The 25,184-nt window shown below is 37.4% G+C and overlaps 7 protein-coding genes across 7 annotated transcripts; 3 read left to right on the top strand and 4 right to left on the bottom strand.

Moving 5' to 3' along the window:
* Window positions 1-960: 960 nt before the first annotated feature.
* RHIMIDRAFT_257187 (uncharacterized protein) lies at window positions 961-5,179 on the top strand. Its single transcript, XM_023611257.1, has 7 exons — window positions 961-1,063; window positions 1,113-1,313; window positions 1,365-1,831; window positions 1,880-3,785; window positions 3,838-4,485; window positions 4,540-4,794; window positions 4,853-5,179. The coding sequence occupies exons 1-7, from the start codon at window positions 1,013-1,015 to the stop codon at window positions 5,054-5,056; spliced, it is 3,732 nt and encodes a 1,243-aa protein (XP_023464966.1). The 5' UTR covers window positions 961-1,012; the 3' UTR covers window positions 5,057-5,179.
* Window positions 5,180-6,112: 933 nt separating this feature from the next.
* Window positions 6,113-7,859, top strand: RHIMIDRAFT_244472 (uncharacterized protein; the record flags this gene model as incomplete). Its single annotated transcript, XM_023610076.1, has 4 exons — window positions 6,113-6,311; window positions 6,391-7,289; window positions 7,346-7,633; window positions 7,686-7,859. 4 exons carry the CDS (start codon window positions 6,113-6,115, stop codon window positions 7,857-7,859), a joined length of 1,560 nt encoding a protein of 519 aa, XP_023464965.1.
* A 404-nt stretch (window positions 7,860-8,263) lies between these two features.
* RHIMIDRAFT_204067 (uncharacterized protein) lies at window positions 8,264-8,440 on the bottom strand (the record flags this gene model as incomplete). Its single annotated transcript, XM_023606731.1, has 1 exon — window positions 8,264-8,440. A coding segment is annotated over one exon (177 nt), but the record flags the coding sequence as incomplete, so codon positions are not given.
* Window positions 8,352-10,123, bottom strand: RHIMIDRAFT_21953 (uncharacterized protein). The gene is made up of 2 exons (XM_023607383.1): window positions 10,073-10,123; window positions 8,352-10,023 (listed from the first exon to the last, which is right to left on the bottom strand). The coding sequence occupies exon 2, from the start codon at window positions 9,991-9,993 to the stop codon at window positions 8,641-8,643; it is 1,353 nt and encodes a 450-aa protein (XP_023464963.1). The 5' UTR covers window positions 9,994-10,023; window positions 10,073-10,123; the 3' UTR covers window positions 8,352-8,640.
* Window positions 10,124-12,861: 2,738 nt separating this feature from the next.
* Window positions 12,862-13,799, bottom strand: RHIMIDRAFT_257184 (uncharacterized protein). Its single transcript, XM_023611256.1, has one exon. The coding sequence runs from the start codon at window positions 13,605-13,607 to the stop codon at window positions 12,903-12,905; it is 705 nt and encodes a 234-aa protein (XP_023464962.1). The 5' UTR covers window positions 13,608-13,799; the 3' UTR covers window positions 12,862-12,902.
* Window positions 13,800-14,754: 955 nt separating this feature from the next.
* Window positions 14,755-15,608, bottom strand: RHIMIDRAFT_257182 (uncharacterized protein). The gene has a single exon (XM_023611255.1). The coding sequence runs from the start codon at window positions 15,580-15,582 to the stop codon at window positions 14,854-14,856; it is 729 nt and encodes a 242-aa protein (XP_023464961.1). The 5' UTR covers window positions 15,583-15,608; the 3' UTR covers window positions 14,755-14,853.
* A 6,790-nt stretch (window positions 15,609-22,398) lies between these two features.
* On the top strand, window positions 22,399-24,241 carry RHIMIDRAFT_308772 (SMAD/FHA domain-containing protein). Its single transcript, XM_023614580.1, has 3 exons — window positions 22,399-22,789; window positions 22,891-23,611; window positions 23,671-24,241. The coding sequence occupies exons 1-3, from the start codon at window positions 22,475-22,477 to the stop codon at window positions 24,015-24,017; spliced, it is 1,383 nt and encodes a 460-aa protein (XP_023464960.1). The 5' UTR covers window positions 22,399-22,474; the 3' UTR covers window positions 24,018-24,241.
* The last annotated feature ends 943 nt before the right edge of the window (window positions 24,242-25,184 follow it).

Here is a 25,184-nt window from a genome sequence, read left to right as displayed (position 1 = left end):
CACAGCATCTTGTAAAGAAAGAAAAACAAAAAGAAAGGACTGATCACAAAATGCGTTATTCTTATAGACGCGTCAACTCCAATTCTCATTGGCCGTGATAAATTCATGCAATAATCCCGTTTTCTTGTAAAATGAATAATGAGCCCTCTCTCGTCTCAACATAATAATGGGATTATTACAGGATCATCGACACATGTTTCTCTTATACTTCAGTATTGTACACAATGTTGTGCAGGCGTGGTTTGTCTAGTGCTGTTTGCTGTGCAAATAACAAAACCCGTGTTTTCGCGTGTGCGTAGTGTTTCCCAGAAAAAACAAAAAAAAAAGAAAGAAAAGAAAAGAGAGCTGAGGGCCATTGACAGAGAATCAAAAACCAACTCATCTCTCTTGTCACTTCCACTAACCAAGTTCTCCTGGGCGAGAGTCGCCCTGCCATTTCAAAATTTTGAAACCAAGTCAATAGGGGGAATCAAACTTATGACACGGCCTCACCTTTAAACTATTATGTGCGCGATGATTAACGAAACCTCTTCAATCATATTTCAAGACTACGAATCAAGGAACAAACTGGCAAGCAACCAACTATATTGAACTTGTGTATAGGAACATACAGATTTTTTAGATAACAATTGGGCCTCTATCAAAAACATATAAATGATTTTGTTGTTTTATTGAAATAAAGATACATAAATTAAAAGCTAGTCTATAACATAGCGATGTGCTTGTAAACATCCATTCGAATTTGCCGTAGCACTTTCATAGGAGGAGAACTCTATCCTGTGAAATATACACCTTCCTAGTGAGATCCTCAGATACAAGTGAGGGAAGGTATAAAGAGCTGTTTTACCATTGACCAAATTGTTTTAACAATAAGTTACTTGACAAAAGTCTAAGAATTGTAATGACTAGTCTTTAAACCCCGAATTTACTCGCTCTTTTATGTTTCCAGGTGTAAATTTGTTCTCCTCCTTCTTTTTCATATATTATAAATTGGACAGTCTTCTTTTTTATAATGACGATTCATAGTAAAGAAGACTCTTCTGCAGATGTGGATGCTATTCAGGTTTGCCATTCTTTAAAAGTAATAAATAAAGAAAATAACATGATGGCAGGTTTATAGTGCAAAAGAGTTGGACCATGAATTCTCAGAGATGCTTAAATATTATCATGACAAAGAAACAGAATTCAACTGGGAGGCAAGAGAGAGATCTATTACACGTATAAGAGGAATACTTCGAGGAAATGCTCCAGAGGCCTATTTGGACGTCCTTGTTCAAGGCATAAAGCATATGATAGACGGCATTATTAAGGCTGTAAGGGCTATTGCTTTTTTTTATATTCATAAACACTCAAGTCATCTGTAGGTTGAAAGTTTACGTACACAGCTTGCAATCAAAGCACTTTTATTAGTTGGAGACATTGGCATCTATATCGGCAAACACCTTGATGCTTATATTTATGATCAACTGCTGATGTGTATGATGCGGTGTGCTGGTATCACTAAGAAGATGGTTGCAACAGCATCAATGCAAGCAACCATTACTTTCTTAAGGTATACTTCATTTTATCCTAAATGCGTCAATATGTTCTCTATGGCCATGAATGACAAGAACACACAGGTGCGATTGTTTACAGTACACTACATCAAAACTTTACTGCAAACGCACGCACATCGAGATCATACCCGGAATATCATGGATAAGACAAGTTGCACCGACCAGTTTGAGGCTCTTATCAACAAAGGATTAAATGATGCCACACCGTCTGTTAGAGAAATATGCAGAGAAGCATTTTGGATATTTTGGGAGCATTGGAGGGATCGAGGAGAACAGTATGTATGACAACAACAAGCAAAGATAAAAACTAATCCCTTTTCTAGTTTACTCAAGCAATTACCCCCAACTGCCCAAAAACAACTCGAGAAATCAAAGATTAGCAACAATAAACCAGTGAGGACTATCAATAGCCCTACCAACTCAAGCGGCTCTTTAAGAGCCTCTAGCTCCCTTGGCCGTCATGATTTAGCCATCTCTCCTTCAAACTCTACGCTTTCAAATGGATCAACTGGTTCTGACCACCACCCTGTGCCACTCAAGAGTTCTCTTTCCCGTCGAAGCGGCTCTCCACACCTCTATCGATACGGCTCACCACCAGCAATGCCTTCTCAACTCCACAGCTCCCCCTCACCTCCACCCACATCATCTCCGCCGGTACGAAAGACGCGCGTGCCAGCACTCAACAGAAAAAAATCGGCTGTAGCTCTAGGCACGAGCGCCAAACGAAAGGCCCCCAACTTTTATACTCTTTTGCATAGCGAAGACTTTAGCATGCGTATAGACGGCATTCACCAACTTGCCAAGAAACTGAGCGCCTATCCATACTCAACCCAACCGGAGCTTGACCAGATCCAAATAGAGACGACACCTACGACCCACGTTGATGGCGAGACGCTCAAGGGCATCGTGCTCCAGCAATTCGAGGACCCGTTTCATTTCTTGATCTATGAAACTCTGTCTAGCTGGGAATGTGTGACCTGCGTGATGCTCAGATTACTGACCTTTGAAGAATACATACCTAGACTCATTCTCGATGCACACATTGACGAACCGGCTCGTCGCAACGAGGTTGATCTCGTGAGATACAAGGAAGGCAAGCTCGCCCTGAAGCGTGCCAAACTTTTTCTGCAGCATGAACATCCTGGTTTAGTCGACTTGATCTTTACGAGTCTTTTGCAGTTTGGAGGATTTGGTGCGGCAACACCAAGAATACAGACACTGGGTGCTCGAAAGGATATCTTCAAGTTACCTGCAAACAGACGTAAACTGACCAAAGAGTTTATCGTGTGGATGGATGAGTTGGTGGTTCCAATGATTGGTCTTGAAGAACCGATTGACTTGGCGGACCCTAGCTATGAAGGTATACCTGAACAGTACATTCATTCGGATCATAGCACAGCCACTCGATGGTTCGAATCCGATATAAATATTCGACATTGCCTAGATATCCTCTTGCCACTCGTAACAGCTCACAGCTCCGGGTCACTCTGGCATGGTCCTTTGATCACTTTTATGAAGCACCTCAGATTGTTGAACCAGAGGCTATTCGATTCCATCACGGCTAGTTATGATGAGAATACAATGAATAAGATCTGTCGAGTGCTTGGTATTCATATTCGCATTGAGCCTACCATGGTTGCGCCCTCTGTTGAGCAAGAAGAAGAGCAGCTTCAGATTGAAAAGAAATTAGATAGTGTTGATCAAATCGCTGAGGCAAAGGACGAGCTCCCAGCAGCGTTTGTTCCTGTACCAGAGATTATTACTCCCAGAGAACACGAGCAAATTGTACCTGTACAACGAGAGGAATATACGCCAATACAAGGAGAAAAGAAGGATCAGCCTTCTTTTGTTAATACATATGATGAACCGTTGGAGCAACCGTCTGAAGAACAGCAGGAATATGAGCCGCCTAAAGAAGTACAACCAATTTACACTGAAAAGCCCGTAGTAATGGACGCATACTCACCCAGTGAAGAAGAACAGCAGAAGACACCTGAGTTTTCTGATGTAGTCTATAGCAATAAACCGCTCAAGGTCGAACCAAAAGCACCTGATCTAGCAGAAGTTATGTATGATAAACGACTAGAAGAAGAGGAACAAGGTCGATTGAAGTCACCTATTCCTGATTATTTCCAATCCAACATGATACCTCCTTTAGCATCCAACTTTTCTCCGAATACAGTCATGGAAAACGGCTTTTATGCCAATGGAGATGCTGGAGGAATACTGGTAAGAACGGAGTTGTCAACATGAACACGGTCAACTCATTGTTTTTTAATAGTATACAAATCATGCATCGACTGAACGGTCAACACCTATTGCAGAAATGAGCGCATCCCCTCAACAACAACCACTGGAACAACCTCCAGGCGTGAGTCAACTGCAGCCGAGTGAGCCAAATAAGGAAAAGTACCCAGAACCTCAATTTGTACCATTTTTCCATCCTGAGAAAGTCAGTTACTCCTGCCCAGTGTTCGAATCAAACACAAGATCGACAACAACGGTATCTGTACGCGGAGGCAAAGACAAGACGGTACTGCTCTATGCTCTCATTGATAAATTGAAATCTTTATCAAACAATATGTCAGATAATATCAATACGTTTAGAAAACTGACAAGGTTACTAAAGGAAGTACCTATCCGAAGACGATGGGATCAAGGGGGCAACGAAGAGACCGGGAACGAAACGTGGGCAGGAGGAAATGGGGATGGAGGTAATTTTGTGGAACTAGTGCAGAGTATCTTGTTACACTTGGAACAACCACCAAGTAGATGCATGACAAGTGCGTTAGAGTGCATACGACAGTTGGCTATGACGCAATCTGGATTATTCAAATTTTATGAACGCAAGTCCAACAGTAAAGGCATGACATTAGAATCACAACTGATGGAGAAGTTGTTAGAGTTGAGATCCGATGAGAATCCTACGGTAAACAAAAACAATAACAAAAATAAAGAACTATAACTGATATGTACAATCTAGATTTGTATCGCTGCAGAAGATGCTTTAGATGCAGTCTTGAGCACGCTGACGCCACCTACAGCATTTGAAATGTTGATGGCCTTTGTTGTTTACAGGTCTGTGATTGCTCCTTATGATGAAAATTCTATATCTGGTAGTCGATACCACCCTGTTGGTACTGCATTTACTTATATTGCAAAATGGGTTAAAGAGCTGAATGATGTGTTTTACATTGAAGAATGGATGGCTAAGGGGGCTGTCAATGCTTTTTTCAAGGTGATTTTTTCACACATAAAATGCCGCTAAAGTATATATTAATGCGTGTAAATCATAGGGAATGAATAGCTCTTTGGTCAACATTCGTAAATCGTGCGTAGAAGCAATTGTCGCCTTTCATGAAGTGGTGAATGATGACATTTATCTTTATTTGGTTGACTTGAGAGAAGATCAGTCCAATTTAATAAGACACTATGTGGCCAAATCCTTAAAAAAGAAAGCAAGTCTTCGAAGCATAAGGGAAGCACACCAATATCTATAATTCTATACCCTTTTCTTGATCCATACCACATACACACACACATTTATATATAAAAAAGAATAACTGTGGAAATTACCAACAATACGACTTGTTAGTGATCACCCTTTTTATTATTATTATTATCATTGCATAGTTATATCTTCATTCGTAATTTAAACGTTTAGCTCTTTTATAAAATGACGTTGATGTCTTTTTTATCCACTCATTGTAATAAACATTCTTGTGCAAAGAAAGAAAGACAAGAGAGACAGAAAAAAAAAGAAGGGGGAGAGCAAGGAAAGAAAGGAGAGAAAAGAAGGGGGAGCTTAGTTTAGTTGACTGTAAAAGAAGAATGATTGTATAAAATCAGGAACTAAACATTTTTACGCAATAAGGGGATAATAAAATGTATACTCACAGACAAAAAGTCAAAATATTTATGCTTTTCTACTCGTTGATTACATACTTAATACAGAGTCTTTGTATATCGGAATTATACATGTACAGGGGGGGAAACAACAAAAAAGGTTCCTCTCTTTCTCTTTCTTTCTTTCTCCTCTTTGTAAGAAAGGATTTAATAATACTTTTTATGGAAAGTGGATCCCTTTTTTTTCGTTTTGTTATTTTATGAAATAGATTCTTTTTATTTTCCCTCCAAAAAGTGAAAAAAAGGAAAAGATTTAGATTTGTGCAAAAGATTAGGCTCAAGTTGTCATATTTAGTGAATGAACCTTTTATCAGGTAATAAGCCTAAAGAGAAAGAGAGAACAAGCGAAAGAACCTTTAAGAAGGATAACAGTATTTATATGACGACACGGATACTTTAATTAAAATGATAAATAAAAAAAAAAGTCTATGAGCTTTGCCAATGTATTTAATAAATTCATCAACATGGCTTCTTTCTCTATTTCTCTTTTTTTTTTTTCTTTACTGACAATACTCTTCCCTCCCCCTTTTTTTATTTCTTTTCTTTTCTTTCTATCCGATACGTTATTAAATCCTCATCTTTATCTTCATTCCTTTTATTCTTTTTTCTTTTTCTTTTTCTCTTTTTAATACATATACATATACATCACTATGTTAGCCTGTCCTCAAGAAATATTCTTTCATAATGATACATCTATGCAACCTCAAGCTAAAAAATCCAGACAGTATAATAGAAAGGATCAGTATAATGGTTTAATCAATAACCCAAACGTCATTATCTCAGCAAACACTTTCAGAGACAAAGAAGAGCAAGTGTGGCCTCCTGATGTAGAAGACGCGTTTACTGAAGGTAGAACTATAGAGAGATCACACTACTTGCTCCATATGTTAACACCCCCTTGCTCCCCCCTTCTCTCCTTTTTTCATAGCCCTTGAGTCGATTCCAAAACTAGGAAGAAGAAAGATACTTGTGAATGGAAAGCCTTGTGGTAGAAATGAACTTATTTCTGATTTCATCTATCGAAAGACTGGAAAGATTCGTACGAGAAAGCAAGTCTCTTCTCACATTCAAGTCTTGAAGAATACACGCAAAAGCGATTTCCATTGTAAAGGTCACTCTATGCATCATTTGTCTGGTATTAATACCTCTTCTCTAGTCATGCGATTACTTACAGATTCAAATGAAGTATCTGAAGAATCCAGCAATAACAACAAATCCTGCGCACAGTCTGTTTCGACCCATATGCATCCCACCAACAGTGTACCCACTTCCTCAGTCAACCCTCAATTGAAGACGATCAAATCTATCGAATCGTTTTCCTCTGACGACTCATCCATCAACTCCTGTTCTCCATCACCTACTGACTTTATGCTTGACATGATGCAAGGAGACCCAGCTCAGAGGCATGCCTTCTCTGTACTCAAGGACCTTTATGATCCGTTTCAGCAACCCATTTTTAATGACTTAATGCACCTTGATCCTTTAATGACTGGTATGGACCCTTTCCTTGGCACTTTCCCTACACTAAACCAATCAGTGGTCGACACTGTCAATTTAATGTTACCAAATCAGCAAAATACAAGCATGATAGAGAGCAGCAGTTTTTCACCTTCTACTAATGAATTCGCCTTTTGGCCAAGCTATTTCTGTCTCTACTTGGAATATGCTCTTCCTTGTGACCCCTATCGACGTTTAACCTACAATCTCGCTCACATGCCTCAATGTCTCCCAAGCTCCATCTCGACCATCTCGTTAGAAGGCTTGCCTAAAGAAAAGTGTCCCCCTTTGGCCTCTCTATCTCCTGACACAGTTGCTCTAATGGCTAAGGTTTGCTCTTCCACTCAAGTATGATCTGTCGTGATACTCATTTTTTTTAAAAATAGGTTAAAATAGACCTTAGTTTGGACATTTCTGATTTCACGTTCAATAACACATCCTACTTTGAAACAAGCGAACGAAAGACGATGGAATGCACCACGACTGTCTATTCTTTTGGTAATGTTGTCTTGGAGTCAAAAGAATCTCAGCAAGCACTGTGGTTGAATGAAGAAAAATATGTCTACAACTTTGCACTCGTCAATCAGTTTTTTGATGCATTTATTAAAGGCATTCGATCACTCCCGTCTTGGGAAGAAGTTGATATGGCAATCAATAACTTATGCATCGTCCAAGTAATGTACTCATACCATATAAACGATATTGATACTAATCTTTTTTTTATAGTCTTTTGAAGATGTTGAAATAAAGCTTTGTGGTACAAATCAGCCACCATCACTCGTTATGGCGTATGAATTCGAAAGGGGCCCTGCAACTATTGAAGTCTCTGCAATTAGTAACAAAATCGTCAATGAAAAATTCAATCAAGGATTGGAATTCCTTGGCGAATTATTGAAGTGATTTATGCATACTTTCTCTTACCCCCTTATACTTTTCATCCCTCTTCAATTTTATATATACACACATTTTCACATACATGCATCACTCATATATATACTGACAACCTTTTCATATATACAAGCATTAATTCACCTTCGTTCTTTATTTATTCATATATGGCTACCTTTTTTTCTTTTTTTCTTCTTCTATTTAATATGGGCATGATTCTATGTAATCCAAGTAGGCATAAACAAATTTTAATATGTATATAATCCTCCTCTTTCTCCTCACCATTTTTTTATACATAAACAAATAAAAAAGTATATTTTTCTTACAAATGGACTCTCCTTTAATTATCATTATTAAACTTTGTTTTTCTTTTTTTTTTTTTTTTTCTTTTAAAAAAAAAAAAAAAAGCTAGCATTTCATTTCTGTTGAACAATGATTAAATCCTGAAAACATCCATCACATACACGACTCCATTCAAATTGACCATTGGTAGAAAACAAAGGTAGTCGGTTCGAGCTATGTCTCTGACAGATCACTTGTCCACATCGTCTACAGTGATGACGTCTAACAAACAGTGAAAAGCGGGCTGAACAAGACTGAAATTGGCAGGTGCTTGCCTCCTGATCAGGGACCCATAAGGACTTAGGGAGAAGCGTGAATCGAGTTTGTTTATCCTTATCCGTGATATGTAGCACATACTGATGCTGATGAAATCTAATGTGTCGGATGTTGGGCGAAATAACATTTGACTAAAAAAGGAAGCTGTCAAAACGTCACTCACGACGTACAGTCTTTAAGTTTTTACCTGCTCATCTTGGCTTATTTCATACACGGGTTCACTTGTTGTCCCACTGCCCGCGATCATTAGATCGATTCCGTTTAGGTGATCTTCGAATGTGTGTATGACGTGACCGGTACCAACACCTCCCCCTACAAACATGCCTATATCCCACCTCATCTTTTGTACAATATCTTGCTTTTCTTCTAGCTGAAGTATATCGGCAATCGATTTACTAAAGTCCCAACGATGCACCTCTTCATCATCTTCTTCTTCTATATGGTATCCTTCTGCATCTAATGCGTCATCATCATGTATACCCTCTAGCTTTCTTAGAGCATCCTCTCGATTCATCCCCCGTCGTCTCTGAGTTGATTCTATCTTCATGTCGATATCAGCTGTCAGTTCCTCTAACGAGTCGATCATGAGTAACTGTTGTTTGGCAACCTCCTGACACTCTCGTATTCGTTCCTCGTACTGTTTCTCTCGTTCATAAAATTGTTCGTGTATGGACTGATTTAGAAACATGAGTTCCCTGACTCGTTGTTCGGCGTGAAGCACCTCGACGGAGAGCTTTTCTAGTTCCTCAGATTGGTGTATACACAGTGTAACCAAATTTAAGAATTGTTTCCTCCATTCGAGGGCTGATGTATCCTCGTGTTCACTCTGTACGGAAGCTGTTTCAGAAAGTTCATCTAATCTGGAGTGAATCAAATTATTCGTTGTCACAAATAAGGCCGTCAGATTAGGACTTGCTACCGTCCGTGTCTCTTCTTCTTCGTCTGTAGTGTCATTCGCGTCAAAAGAAGCATTAAAATTATCCCAGCTAATCTCTTGCTCTTCTCTGTCACTGGCTGATACCTCCAGATAGCCGTGAGAACGTATACGTCTGTGACCTGCACTCGTCTGGCCCTCATGGCTGTCTACTAGGCTGAGTCTTCGAAGATGGGGCGCCATCCTTTCCTTTTTACGTTTGATTGATAGTTCATCGTAGAATAACTCTTGGACATGTAGTTCCTGCATAGACCGTGTGATACCATTCAGTTTGGCTCGAAGGATATCAAATGCGTCAATATGAGGGTCCCAGTGTTCATCTTTTGTGTCTGTCCGTTGTAGGATGGAGGATTTGGTCTGTCTGGGCTCTATCGATGCAGGACGGTGTCGAGTTGTGCTGATACTTTCTCTTCGTCTCTTTAGTTGCGATTTCAAAGCGTGTTTCATTAGTAAGCTTTCATTTGCCATTTCTTCAGACATGGCTTGTTCAGCCATTTGAAAAGAAGATTGTCTTTTTCTTTCACGAGATGCTGGTTCCATATATGTTTCTTTATAAAGGCCAAACTTGTTATCAACATCGTGAAGAGAATTCATTTATCGTTATTTTCTTTTTATATATAATATCTGTAACTATTAGAAATACTCATCGCGTACAAAAGAAAAAGAGACTTACTTTTTATGTACACATAGAACAAGAGGATTTGTATTCGTAAGAAGAAAAAAAAGGTACAAAAAAAGGTGCTACTGGTGCCCCCCCCTTAAAATGTAAGAGAATATATATGTATAAAAAAGGGTGTATCATGAGATCATCCATGTCCACACGTCACTTTTTCATCTTTTTTTTATGCATTCATATAAATCAAAAAGGGGAGCTGTCAAAAATGGTTAAAGAAGAGAGAGAAAGAGAGAAAGAGAAAGAAAGAGAAAGTTGCTTATGAAATGACTAACCAGGTTCATTTACTAATTTCAAGTTCAGATATTGAAAGGGTTTTTGGTGATCAATTTAAACGAAACAATAAAGAGATCAGTAGATCCCCTCAAAGTGTATCAGATTTATCGTCGTTTCATTAGACCAGTTTGGTGATTTAGAGAGGGCATTTATAAAGTAAGGAGCTACTTTAAATCTTGACGGCATAATAATGTTTTCGAGAAGCAGAGCATCAATCATTGAAGGGGACCTGCCGATTGTAATCTCGCATAAATGTTTATGATAAAAACAGCTGCATATACCGACTTTAGGGATAGAGCAGAGATTTAGTTTACGGTAGTTTGATACTGTATTTTTATTAATTATCGACGTTAATTTTATAAATTATTTACGTAAAAAGACGACAAAGAAAAATACGTTTGAATAAAACGACATCATGTCAAAAGAGAGAGAGATAATGGGTGTATGTAGAAAAAGAGAAAAAAAGTATGTTGGTATTAGAGCATATATCCTAATATTAGTTTTACTTACCACCAAGGTGCATTCTGGGGAGGGTAGCGATAACTACCCAGGATAGTTTAAACAAAAAAAAAAAGGAACGGAGGACAGAGAAAACCCAGGGCGTCAGAAGAGACTATTGGGAACGTTCCAGATACACGGCAGAGAGCAGAGAGGGCGGGACAAGCGAGTCAGAGCAAGGACCATGAGGACAGGCTAGTTTTGATTGGTGAATCTTTGAACACTCAGAGGGACATTTGATAACTGCTGTAAAGAAGCAAAAAAAGGACTCAATTAAAATGAGTTTTTATATGTCTTTCTTTTTCAAACAGGTTTCAGGATCAGATATCTAGGACAAAGAAACCATGTCAAATAAAAGCAATATATATCGTGACCATTCAAGAATATACATTGCCAAATGTGACTACATGCTCTTCTAATTTCATGGAAAGAATTTAAACTTTTACAAGGAGACTAAAGAGGGCGATTTCTAATATTAAATTAATTTCAACTTTAAGACAGCCCACCTATTAATATTACTGTCAAATGGAATAGTGAGCCATGTTCTTTTTGTATTTGTTATTACTCTGATAACATTACAATGGTTTCAATACGACATCTAAATTTGAAAATACAGTATCTCCATGGATGTCAAGGCTGATACTACGAAAATATTCTTGGTAACGACGAATTTACATTTCATACAACATGAATTTTGTTCTCACCATTGGGTGCATTTATTTTCGATCACAGGCGAATTTACTTTCCGGAAAGAGTGTATAGCAAAGAACTAATTCTTTTATGCATGTTTGTAATGGACTCATTGCTGTTTATAGATATTTGCCTCTGAGAGATTATCCTATCTGCGAAAGTGTTTCCTTTTAATAAAAGATTTCATAGTCCTCTTGAAGAAATGATGACACAAAAAGGAGAGCCTAAAGTAGTAAGAGTGCTTTGTGAGTTTAAAGAAAGATATGTCAGTGATAACTGTTGTGATCTTTTTCTTAATATAGTCTAGATTAAATTCTGATAGATAAACCCTTTACGCTTTAATGTACAAGCAAACTATAGCGTTATCTTTAAGCACACTTTAGATATTATCACTACTTGAGTGGATCAAACCATAGCATATGTAAAAATAGTTAATGCTTGGGAAAAAAGGGATTGGAATCTTATTGGTCCCTGTCATTTCTAACAAGATTCTCGCTGACTATTAGAAATTTATTGACAAATAATTTTTCATATGGTTCATTGTGTGTTGTGTCACACTAATTTTTAGCTAATAGGCTTTTCATGGCATGACATTAGTTATTAAATCCATAAATAGAGTTTAATCATAAGCCTGCATAGTAGATTAAGTATTCAGAAGCTGGCATTGAAGATGTATTTAGTACTGCTATTTCAACTAACCTTGGCTTTATAGACAACATGGTCAATTACTGAATCGCCATGGTTACTACATATCTAACATTTAGAGTAATGATAATGTAGAATGACGCGCAAAACAAGTACTTGATTATACATGGACTCTTCTAGAACACACACAAAGAGCTGTCAAGACGATGTTTAATCTAGAGTCAATTTTTCCTACTAAAATAAATTGATGTTACCATGGATCAATATTAAAAAATACTAAAAATAAGAAGCTTATTTTACAAAATAAATTAAACGCGTCTAATACGATCAATTAACTTTTTTAATTTTTCTAATTAAAGAATTCATTCCCCTATCAGAACAGAAAAAGTTACCAGAGAAAAGAAGGGAAATGTTTATTTGATAGTGCTCCCGATTTTCCGGATCCAGGGTTAAAAAATGAGGAGATAACGTCTCTTTGAGGTCGCGTAACATTGCTACTGCATATAATTAACTGAGTTTCTTGAGGGTAAAGAAAAGAAAGGTAGCTTAGTAAACGACCATCAATGGATTAAGCCCTGGGCCATATTCCGATCGCATATCGTATCGACTGACGCATTTATATTCATAAAGATGAAGAGATATGAAAGAGTAATAGAACAATTTATATACATTATATTAAAGTGTGTTATTTATTAAGTACTAGTACAGTTTATAATGAAAATTATAAGCCCTTGATGATAAGCTTAGCACATTCAGTAGCGTTCAACTTGACACAAGCCTTGACGCCGACAGAGATACAGCTATCGATGGCAGCCTTTTGGTTGATAGAGGCATTGACGGAAATCTTTGCAATGAGAGGAATGTCTACTTTGAGGTCCTTAAGAGTCACTTCAATTTGCTCCTTAGCCTTGAGCTTCAAGCTAACACCAATCTTGGGGAGTTCGACCTTGAGAGATTGCTTAAGTTTGGCTTCGACATCAATAAGGATCTTCAAGAGTTGCTTTTCAGTAAGAGACTTATGGCCGCACTTCTTGCGAAGAAGAACTTCAATTTCCTTGTAAACCTTAGCCTTGACTTGAGCCTTCAATTCAGCATCGAATTCAGCCTTCAACTTCTTGACAGCAGCCTTTTGAAGAGCCTTGATGTGAAGATCACCGATTTGAACAGCACCACCGAGAAGAGAAGCCTTGATATCCAAAGAAGCAGAAAGTTCTTCAGCAAAGTTGGCAGATACCTTTGCCAATACCTTGGTATAAACTTGAGCTTCGACAGAGGCCATCACCTTGGCAATCAAGGCATCATTAGCCTTGACAGGGTATTTGTAATGACGAGGCATCAAACTGCTGGCAGCAGCAACAGAGCTTGCAAACACATTACAAGCAAAAGTGATAGTAAGGAGCAATAGAGTGGCAAATTGAAACTTCATGATTAAGTTTGAAGGAAAGGAAAGGGATAGGTTTATTTTTTGAATTGCAAAGTGCTCGACTATTTATATGTTTTTCCCCCCTGTCGCTATATAATGGCATGTTAACAAAAACTGTCACTTGGGACAGGATGTTTTCTTTCACGCTTTACTTTGTGAAATTCACCAGCTTTGATTCTCCTTGTAAAAAAAAATAAATGAATAAATTTGGTTATTTGGTAGCAAGACAATGTACCAAAAACAGACAATAAAGTATGAACTCTCAGTTTTGTGGCACGTCCTATTTTTACTGCTGCTAATGGTTGCTGGCTTTGATTTTACACTTGCATAAAGGCACGATGCACTGCATTATGAGAGTGGGACAAGGTATGCTCACGTTGTCATACACTGAAAGAGAGAGAGGGAGGGACAAGATGAGGGAATCTAAGAACGTTCTCCTACCCCGTGTCACAGTGTTGACTGGACTCTGTTCTTCAAAACTGCTTATTAACCATGTTTATCAAATAAAGATAAGCATCGCTTGTTTAACATGTAAAAAAAGTAGCATAAATAAATGATAGGTACAACATAAAAGTTAGCTTTCGTATTCACATTGGGCGTCAATGTTGTAACAACTTTGATGCGACAATTCATCGAGCGTACATATGTACCACAGATCAGTTGCTTGAGCAACATTCTGTATGTCCAATCATATTCATTTGAAGGTCAGCAATAGACATTGAATCCAGACATATATACACTTCTTTGCTCGGTCTGTCCCTTCTTTTGTTAACCGTATACATGTTTGAGATAACAATAGTACGAACTCATAATAGTTATAAATAAAAACACAATTGTAGTGATTGAGAGCAATGCATAGTCAATAACGAAGGGGAGAAATCTTTTTTGACATTGTACTAAATAACACGATATGCAAAGATGGCTAAAAATATGTTTAATTAGGTTTCTTTCTATTAAAAATAAATTGATCAACAAATTCACGTTTGAGTTAAAATGATTAATGGATTTATTCAAAACAAAACAAAAAAAGAGAGACGTATCTAGATTTATTTTGTCCCGTGCCCTCAGTTGCCTAGTAAAGAATGGACATCATGGACTGCTAATGATCATCCGTATCCAAAAGCCTTCATGAAATAAGAAAAAATAAAAGTGTGCTATTAAAAGGAATAATTTATTTGACTTTGTTAAAGCTACAAATAATGATACATGTAAAGAGAGAAAGGATAGGACTGATTCACTACTATAGTCCTTACAATCCGTTAAGGATGACTTGAGCAGAAGCATTAACATCAAGAGCAAGACAGGCCTTGACAGCAATATCGATACAGACGTCAACAGTAGCCTTTTCATCAACAGTAACTTTGATATCAACCTTGGCAATGATAGGAATGTTAACAGAGGCCTTCTTGATAGCTATTTGAATCTCTTCCTCAATCTTGGCTTTCAAGGCAACATCGAGCTTGGGAAGTTCAACCTTGACAAGAGCCTTAGCTTGGACTTCAAGGTCAACCAGGATCTTGAGGAGTTGTTCCTTAGTGAGAGGAGTAGAGCCGAGCAACTTGCGGAGGTCAGCTTCGAGAGGAACATAGACATTAGCATCAACATCAGCCTTGACAGTAGCATCCAAGTTAACCTTCAAGTTCTTGATAACAGCAGATTGAATAGCCTTGATTTGGAGACCATCGATGCTGATGATACCACCGAGAACGCTAGCGTCAACTTGTAAACCGGCCTTGATCTTTTCACAAATGTTTGCAGTGATATCAGCAAAGACCTTAACATTGAGATCAGCCTTGACAGCAGCCATGATCTTGGCAACTAAAGTGTCATCAGGAGTAACAGGGAAGCTAAGATTACGCTCAACCAAGTTGGCAAGAGAAGAGAGCTCAGTGTCTCTTTCCATGATAGGAGAGGCATGAGAGGTGGTAAAGACCATAGCCATAAGGAAGAAGAAGAGAGTAGCCAAGTGGAATCTCATTTTTAAAAGTTTAAGTTGTTGATATTGAATGAAAAAGTCGCAAATTGACCCCTTTATTTATATTGAACTGAAAGCCCAAGGCTCCATTTACTTTCCAGCTTGTTCTTCTAATTCATTCCATCTTGTACAATTGTAATACAGTCATGCAGCATACTCCTTTGGAAAAGTGTGCGTGTGTATATGATATCAGATCTTTTATAAAAGGAGATGATTGGAACTGATTTGGATAAACAATACAGGCTACTGGGTCAAAGAGGGAAAGTAGGACTTCTTCTTTGTGTAAGTTAGCCGCATTGATCCAATGCTAATACTATGCTATTGGCCAATGTGCATCTCTTTTCTTGGGCGTTGGGCAACCATGAGATTTTAAATAGAAGCAAATGGTGACCTGTAATCGGATACGAAATTTTGTTTATGCGGTGGCCATTCACTCATCATGCTGCTAATGGTATCAAGGTGATACAGTGTCCATGGTAACTGAACTCGGTCTACTTTTTGGGGAGCAAAAAAAAAGTGGAATGGATATTTTTTTATTTCTTAATTTTTTATTACTATACAGTATAAATTTTTTCAAATGTCTATGTTGCATGTATAAAATCTATGCTGTTTCTTATATGCAAACTATATATTTGACAGTAAGGAGCTTAATTCACACCCTTTGCCCCTTATTTTAATTAAGAATTTGCTGCTCCGCAACGGTTAAAATAAGAAACGGCAAAGATTACACAAAGGATCGAAAACGATAAACGAATCACAAAGAGTTACAAATGATGTGATGGAGTGTACGTCATGAACAGATTGACCACAGAGATGATGATCTACCGATTTGGGAATACTTACCAAAGAAAAAAAGACTGTGAGAAATTGATATCATTAAGTAGAGAGATAAAAAATATACTACTGCAAGGTACCAAAGCTTAATGCACGAATGTGCATAGGCCCCAAGCTAAATGGTTAAATCTCGTTTGCTAGTACTAAAAAAGTTTATACGAAGCGTCTGAGCTTTGATTAGCCCCAGTCTTCTTCACTTGTGGATCGTATCCAGACGATGTCTTGTAAGTACAGATCATTCAACCAATCTAGACAAAGCGGTTTATGTATCGGCGCTTTAAGGTATGAAAATAGTTTAGGCACCAAATCTGTAGAGTGCACATGTAAAGGGAATCATTGAAGTTACTACTTAGAGACTTGACCTGGCCTGGTGACGATGCCTGGTCTTGGAGCGGTGATGAAAAGAATAGGAGATAAATGGGCCACGCTGTGAGAGATAGCACAGTAACTTACGTTCAAAATTTAGGAGACCAGTACAGCCACAAGTGAAGTAATGAAGAGGAGAGCAAACGAAATGGAATCCTTGCTCTTTGTGTGCACTAAATGCTTACAGCCACTCGAGTTTGCACATAGCTCTTAGACTGAGATAAAGAATATAATGTGCTACAAAGCGCTCGAATCGTCAAGGGCTACTGAAGTCAAAAAATTGTGCTAGCTTTATACTTAAAGATGAATAGTAGAATGAGCTCAAACTTTTTTACTGATTTGAATGTGTATATCAAATGGCAGTGTAGAGTTGGAAAAACTAAAGTACCAGGGTGTGTCTTTATGCCTTCAAGGAGTAGATGGGTTCCTGGAAGGTGGCGATAACGAGATTGATAACTTAAAATTCATTAGTGTCAATAAACTGTGCCAATAATGTTGCACATTCGTTGATTTCATTTACTTCAACACACTCGGTACCAGCACAATCATATCTTCTTGTTCAAATGTAGAAAATAAATGTATGCTTTATCTCATTAAAAATGTCAACTATATACTACACGAGTATTATCAGTATGATGGTTTCATAGCTTTAATGGTGTAAAGCTGCTTTTGTACATCGCTTAAAAGGAAGGTTTCTTTGATAAAATACTTTGGTGTAAAACCCCTTATTTGCGTTTCCATAAACCGGATGAAGCCTTACAGCAAGATACACTCCCTAAAATCAGTTTCCAATACACAAATCGGAGGGCGGTGAAACACTAGCATCTAAGACGATTTACAAATCCAGTTTTCTGTGCAAGGTTCAGAGAGATCTCAACCTCAAAGGCTAAGGCATCAAACTAAAGTCAGATACTAAAGAAGATGCTCAACCAAAAACATAAAGGGCTAATTGGGCCCCCGGGAAGTCTGCATCTCATTTCTATTCAAGTACAATGGTATGCTGCGTCATATACATAGTATCCATATAATTCTTTGTCATTATACCCATTTCCTTTGAAATTCTTTTGTTTACAATATTTACGGCATCGACCGATTTGAGACTTGTTTAAAATTCGTGTACCACAGCTGAAACTAGACACTGTCCAACTATTTGATTATATCTTCAACTGATAGCCTTTATTCCATACAGTTAAAGTAAGCTTAAGAGCTAAAACCGTTCTTTCTTAAGTACAATTTAACATCTGTTCTTGGACTTTAATAAAGTTTATCAGTACCTATTATAGTGTATCGGCCGTTTATGTCAACCACAAGATACTCTTTATACGGGCCATTAGCATAACTTTGACCATAAACCAATCTCTTCAAACAAGAGCTAGAACAATACATGCGTACATTCGTATGGTTTCTTCCACATAAGTATACCTTAATGTAGTGTTGTATTTCTCTTTTTCTAAGCATTTCATCTATTCCTATTATCTATGCAAATCGCATTTGTATAATTAACTGCAGCTTTCGCCATGGGCATTTTTAATACCATTGTATGCTTATAATTGAACAGCATGCTTCCGGTAGCGGCTCCTCATACAACATTTTCAGAACGACACGTTGTCACTAAACTTTCGTCTATGGCACTTAAGAGTATGTGCTACGAACTACTACTATCTTGAATAAATTATTTTGGAATAGGCTACAGAGGTAAAAGTCGCTGCTCTCATGTTTGAACATAACAAAAAGACTTGAATCAGAGCATTATATAAAAACAAAGGTTGATTTTACTGATTTATTCATAACAAGAATTTGAAAAGGTATAGTGCTGAACGATAGGGCAAATCTATCCATCATTAAGCTTCAACAAGGTTACCGTTGGCTCAAATTCTTTGTAGTCGTCGCTGTAAAGGTACGGCTTTTCAATATCGGAAGCTGTAGCGATACTTTCAACCATCATTTTCTAAAATTAAAATTTAAGCTATTCCATTTCTACCTTAACTACAGCCTTTTTAGAAAGTAAAGTCGTATTTTTTGCAATTTTTATAATACAATTTATACGAAAAAACGACAAAACACGACATCTCTTTCTGAAAATAGTTTACATTCTCTTTTTTTTATTACCTTATAATGAGCCAACGATTCCAAAGAAAGCGGTATATGGCTATAGGCGCTGGGAAACGTGGGAAGAATTGAGGCTTTTATAAGCCGAAAGGTATACTTTTGTACTTTGTCAGTTTCATTTCCGCTTGCCGTTGTTGGTTCTTGAAGCTTGTATTCATGGACAAAATACTCAACATCAGTACCTGTTTCTAAAGGTATCAATAAAAGGCAAGCTTGTATTAAAAAAATTTAACATTCATCTGTGATCATGAGGGCAAAGGTTATTAGATCTTTTACACTCTTTGCAGCCAAAGCCCTTTTGTGGAGCATTTTCTTGCTGATCTCAGCAAAGCGAATTTTATCTTCTTTAAGTTTTTCGATGGGGGTGTTAAAAGACTTGATTTCAAGAACACCAATTCCCATCCTATCTATTGTTGTGAACTTCGCAACCGTTGTTTGCCTTATTTGTATCTTCATGTTTGACTTTGTATAAAGGTCCAAAGGTGTATCCCTAGATGTTGTCAACAAAGCTTTTCAATATGTAGCATCACACTAAACTTACTCAGGAGCAAATATATTTCTATATCCTTTAATGTAGGATACGTATTTATAAAGCCACCATCTTGGTCTATGTTTCTTTTCAAGAAGAAAGGGATAAATAAACATTTTTATTTTTATTACTGTATTTTTATTTATGTGGTCAGTTCTATCAACAAAGGCTACTTATTTCAGGTGTAATTATGATAAATGCATATCTTATATTAAATGAAATTCTATTGAACGGCCATACATGCGGTGCGTAGAAGGAGCACCCATGTCATTAGCCTATTTTATGGTGCGTGAAGCGTTGACCTTCACAAATAGTACTACGTATTTGATTCTGAAGTCATTTTCCATATTTTTTAATTTTTCAGATGCTTTATGGTGTCTAGTGATTGTTAAAGAAGCAACAGTGTCATCAAAAAACAAGACTGGATCATTATATATCCAATCAGTGGTCCAACACTAAGTATTATACCTTGTGTTAAGCAGAGAGACAATACTTATATGCTCAACTTTGATAGGTGAAAGTAGTATGTCCTTCGTGTAGTATCCAATAGTCTATATATATGCGTAATCACACTTTCTTTAATCTATTTGTTTATTATTGTTGTAAAGCACGACTTCCTCCAAGTTAGATCTGAACACTCTGCCGTTCTCAGTGAGTTCTATGAACATACCATCACAAACTATCATAACAGATATTTCCTTTTTCGCAAGATCCGTCTTTCATCTTACTCCAACAAACAATGCGCCGATCAAAAGCTTATTCATGGCTTACGCACCAGGTTTGGAGAAGACGCCGTACTTGTGATGGGTATTAAAAGAGCTGGATTATATGATTTTTATCCAGAAACCTGAAGAAGCGCTCCCTCCAGTACGACCCACCGTTGGTAGTGAAATATCTTTTGTCTCTGAGCTCACTGTCATTGCAGCACCTGAACGTGGCCTGCTCTATGATCACCTAAGTTTACTGAATCGCTCATTCTCGCCAGCCCAATTTGGATAATTGCGTGTTTATACAATAGGCCTTCAAGGCTAGAAAACGAACAAGAAACAAGCTACCGAGCCGACATCAGAAAGTCTTTGATATTAATCCGATATTGAATCTCGTGGATAATTGGGGTGCTACGAATGAACTAACACTAATCCAATTTCAGAAGAAGGCACTGGTACGTTTAACAATCGTAGCCATGTGGAAGCCGGGGTACTATTTAGGGAACCTTCAACATAGAGAAGCTTATCTTGGCCGAATTTGAGAGTAAAATAATCTGTGCTACACTGATTGCACGTTAATCAAAGAAATCAAGCCAAAAGTAAGTAGTATAAGTATAACAGTGATAGATAATACTTGCCCTGTGCAAGATCTGCATGATTTAATCCAGCAATTTTCTTACATACGCCACGGTTTGGAAGACAACCACACTCTCTTTGGCTCACATAGCACACGATAAGCACGGAGCAAGATCAATTTGACCTACTGGTCTTAATGAATACAAATTACGACATATAAACGTAAAAAGAAGCCTATGACAAGAAATAGTAAAACACGCATGTATCTTCTGCAAATATTAGTCAGGCGGCACAAAACAAGGAGTACTTTCTAAACAGGTTCAAGCTTTTTGCTTCACTTGCTTGCATTAATCACAGTCACCCTCAAAGACTGGCATAAATAAAACAAAATAGCTCAAGAAAGGAGAATAGATAAAATGAATAATGCTCAAAATACGCTTTATTGAAAGCACTCCTCTTTATAAGACGGCTTCAACCTAATTGCGGAGTTGTTGATATACCCTATCGGTGTGCATAAACCTTGTTGGGCACAATACTTACTACTTTATCTTAAAAAGTAATAATTAACTGCATAATGTTATCATCGATAACAATAACCAAGTGTTAGCTCGTAAGCAAAGTACTGAAACCATCCTTTTTATTTCCATAACATTTCTATAGTAGAGAAGCTTAAGTTAAATATGCAAGCAACTTGTTTAGTCATTACCCCAAATTAGTAAAAAAGGAAAAAACTATAAATAAGTCAATACTTCATGTTTCCCATACCACTTATCATCAGATTAAGGTATACAGTGATAATAACTCTTCCACTTATCTTTGCTCCTATTTATCTTTCGCCTTTAATAAAGCTTAGGCGTAGACATCACACGTTGTGAAAATCAAAACGTTTTACTTTAGATGGTTACATCTGGGTTTAAAGAATCGTTTCTGTAGCATTTGACTGCATCTGTTCCAACTTTCCTACGCTGTATTCTCACCGTTAGGCTCTACTTTAAAAAGTATGTACGAGCAGTATGTCTTGTGATGTGAATATTCTCGGTGTTGTAAATTTTTTTTGGAAATATGAGAGTAAACCAAGCGAGAGAATAATGCTTAACTTTTTCTATTGCACCACCGGGAAGCGCCAAAAAGAGAGCGTTGACCATTTTTATGTGGTACGAACTATCTGAACTTGGCACTGTGATCAGCCTCTTGCTGATACATACTTCTATTATTCTTCACGTATACAACACTTTTTATCTTTAAACATAAACACTTTTATCCAGCATTATAATCCACTACACATGCAGTGCCTGACTTGCTATTCTCCCTAAGATAATAGTAGCTTCCCTTGTACCTTCGTTTCTAGTAATAGCATGAAATTCTTTTTCCAGATGTCATGTGTCACACGGTATCCATAATGATGATTGGAGAATAAAAATCACCCCTCCATATTCAGTCGCTACGAACGTATGATTTTTGTACAAAAAGCGTCGAGAGGACATTTTGATATCGTTGAGCCCCTGTCTTTTTCTTGACTTCACACTATCCCCCCTTAAAACACTTTTAAACAACGCCGTTGCTTGGAGACCAAGTTTTATTTTTAACCTTTGCTACAAAACCCGTGTAGTTCCTGAATGGCAGATGTGTGTAACCAATTGTTTTCGTTGGATAATTGTTTTGTAATTCAGCAAGGATACCAAATAAAGAAACCTATTTGGTTGCATGACGTTACTAGGGGAATATTATTTCAATTCTTCTTTTTTTTATTTTTCTTTTTCATTTTTTGCATTTTATGGCGGATTTTATTTGTTTAACAATGGCAACACAACATACGGAAGAATCGAGCTCATCCATAAGGAACCCATTATTTAGAAGGCCAAGTAGCAGCCAACGCAGCGAACCTAAAGTTCATGTCCGAATTGTGCCCAGTATTGAAAATCCCAGTCGCAGTTTAATATTTAGCATTATTGAAAGAGATCTTGAAGCTGGCAAGGTGATTAAAATCGGGAGATTTACAGATAAATCATCTGTACAAAATCATATATCATTTAAAAGTAAAGTCGTATCTCGATCTCACTGTGAAGTTTGGCTAAACCATGAAGGAAAGGTAAGTTACTATAAAAAGTATTTACAAGGGGGGGTGGAGGGTTGCTCACATGTTGGATGATATCCTCAGAAAAACAAAAAATAACTTTAATGATTTAATAGGTACTCTTAAAAGATACAAAATCATCCTCTGGTACATTTGTGAACCATGTGAGGCTCAGTCCAGCAAATCAAGAAAGTCGACCTGTTGAAATCAGAGACGGAGATTTAGTCCAACTGGGTGTTGACTATCAAGGTGGATTTGAAGAAATTTATCGTGCAGTCAAAATGAGATTTGAAGTGAACAGACAATCACAAGCAAAGCAAATTTCTTATTCAATTTCAGCGTTTAATAATTTACGTAACATCACAAGTAACAAACAACTCCAGCTGACAGCATCATCTGATAATATTCAAGTCGAAGAGTGCTGCATCTGTTTGTATGCTCTGGCTCCATTTCAAGCCTTATTTGTCGCCCCTTGCTCTCATACCTACCACTTTAAATGTATACGTCCTTTACTTGACAGTTACCCAGGGTTCCAGTGCCCTATTTGCCGCACATATTCCGATCTGGATGCAAGTGTTGCTATGGAAATAGAAGAAGTTATTGAAAAGTTTGGTCTACGAAAAAATACTCATGCACAAACTCAAGGCGATCACTGTCCTTCTAGTTCTTCCTCCTCCTCTTCTGATGCAGAAGAAGAAGAAGAAATACTGCATCCATTACCAACTCAAGCTATTCTTAGTGATCCACCACTATCGACTACTCTGGTAGCATGTACAAATAGTCTATCGGGCATGATGCCACCATCGTCAAATAATACAACTTCAAATGACATAGAAGGTAATACTACACAATGCACGTTATTTATTTAGCTTTATATAGTAATTATTTTTAAATAGCAATTATGTCAGATGCAGAAGATCATCATCGCGCCAATATTGGTACAAGTGCTTCTGCTGCAGAACAAAAACAAAAGAATACAAAATACAACAACAACCTGGTTGAAAAAATCAAAATGGCCTTTTCGAATGATAAACGTAGATCAATCGCTAAAAAACGTATGAACAGTACTGGTACGACCAATAGTTGTAGTAGCAGTGATGAAATGGAACGATCAGAGACTTACTTTGATCTATCTACACCTACATCTATTCAACATTTAAATCATACCCTTTCTCGTCAATCAACTCATCATAACAACCTGAGTGGAATTGTAGAGGAACTTGCGTCAAATGCGTCTCACTAAATATGACCTAAAAACGATTGCTATATATTTTATATTCCCCCACCTTCTCTTTTCCCCCTCATTCTCTTTTTCTCCCTTTTATATATATAATAATAATAATAAAATTCTTTTTGTATGAATACAAGTTACTTGGCTAGATCTAGCAATCTGTAATATATATGGCTGAACTATGGATATGCAAGAATCAAAAAGACGGATCTTATCTACTTTATTAAAGGTACACGCGAGAGATGTAACAAGCATATATATGTGCATTTATACGCATGCAAAGCTGATTGTGTGAATCAGAAGAGAATTTCACCAACAATCAGTGTATGTTTACATTGCAAATCTTTACCTTTTTCAAATTCTTTAATACTTTGTTCCTGACAATGTTCCTTTGATAAAATAACCAGATAAGTAAGTTTCTGTCATTTAAGAGCTATGGGCTCATTTCCTAAAAGTGCATGTGTGACAGAGAACAGTAATGCAGTTCTTTCAGTTTCGATACTCCCCACCAACATGGGCGGGATTCCTTATGAATAGGAGCAACAGTGTATGTTTCTTTGAGACCCAACTTGCAAATCTAATCCCTCAGTCCTTTTCAAGAATTTCTTCAGATATCGAACAGGAAATTCTCCCACGTCTGTCCTTTTTGACCTTGGGAGATTTTACTGAGCTCAAGGGCCTTCACAATTTGCTCTTGCTTGAAATCTTATTACCACAGTGTGGGGCTTAGAAGGAATAAGGACATACACTCGGGAGCTCGCACTATCACATTATTGAAAATAAAGCGTGGCTTGAAGCTTATTATCACATCCGTAGTTGAACCAGAGTCAACGACGTTTGAGATAAGCATACTTCTCGATGCTTTTGAGGACTACAAAAATTAAAGATAAAGTTTATTTTAAAGAAACTGATAAGGAATGGCTACAGCTAATTAAAGCACATAGGGCTTATTCTGCTTCTGTTCTTGCTGGAATTGAGGAGCACGACCAAGTTATTCAGTGGGATAAATTTCCTACTTTGGTCATTCAATTTTTTACAGTGACTCCAAAGCACACTGCATACTCTCAGCAGCATATTCAAATTCTTCAAATTGGTAAAGGACATCAAATCGTCCAAAGAACGAGAGAGCTGTGTACGTCCAATTTCCACCATGGTTTAATTGAGTAGTAAAAAATGCCA

Source organism: Rhizopus microsporus (assembly GCF_002708625.1).
Source record: "Rhizopus microsporus ATCC 52813 unplaced genomic scaffold scaffold_11, whole genome shotgun sequence".
In the NCBI taxonomy this organism is placed as follows: domain Eukaryota; kingdom Fungi; phylum Mucoromycota; class Mucoromycetes; order Mucorales; family Rhizopodaceae; genus Rhizopus; species Rhizopus microsporus.
This window is presented reverse-complemented; position numbering and strand designations above follow the sequence as displayed.

Excerpts from the sequence above, each read along its gene's own strand:
- RHIMIDRAFT_308772 (XM_023614580.1), top strand. The coding sequence starts at position 22,475 with ATGGCGGATTTTATTTGTTTAACAATGGCAACACAACATACGGAAGAA. Across the intron at positions 22,790-22,890 it reads GGCTAAACCATGAAGGAAAG|GTACTCTTAAAAGATACAAA; the intron begins GTAAGTTACTAT and ends ATGATTTAATAG. Across the intron at positions 23,612-23,670 it reads AACTTCAAATGACATAGAAG|CAATTATGTCAGATGCAGAA; the intron begins GTAATACTACAC and ends ATTTTTAAATAG.
- RHIMIDRAFT_257187 (XM_023611257.1), top strand. The coding sequence starts at position 1,013 with ATGACGATTCATAGTAAAGAAGACTCTTCTGCAGATGTGGATGCTATT. Across the intron at positions 1,832-1,879 it reads TGGAGGGATCGAGGAGAACA|TTTACTCAAGCAATTACCCC; the intron begins GTATGTATGACA and ends TCCCTTTTCTAG. Across the intron at positions 3,786-3,837 it reads GAGATGCTGGAGGAATACTG|TATACAAATCATGCATCGAC; the intron begins GTAAGAACGGAG and ends GTTTTTTAATAG.
- RHIMIDRAFT_257184 (XM_023611256.1), bottom strand. The coding sequence starts at position 13,607 with ATGAAGTTTCAATTTGCCACTCTATTGCTCCTTACTATCACTTTTGCT.
- RHIMIDRAFT_257182 (XM_023611255.1), bottom strand. The coding sequence starts at position 15,582 with ATGAGATTCCACTTGGCTACTCTCTTCTTCTTCCTTATGGCTATGGTC.
- RHIMIDRAFT_21953 (XM_023607383.1), bottom strand. The coding sequence starts at position 9,993 with ATGAATTCTCTTCACGATGTTGATAACAAGTTTGGCCTTTATAAAGAA.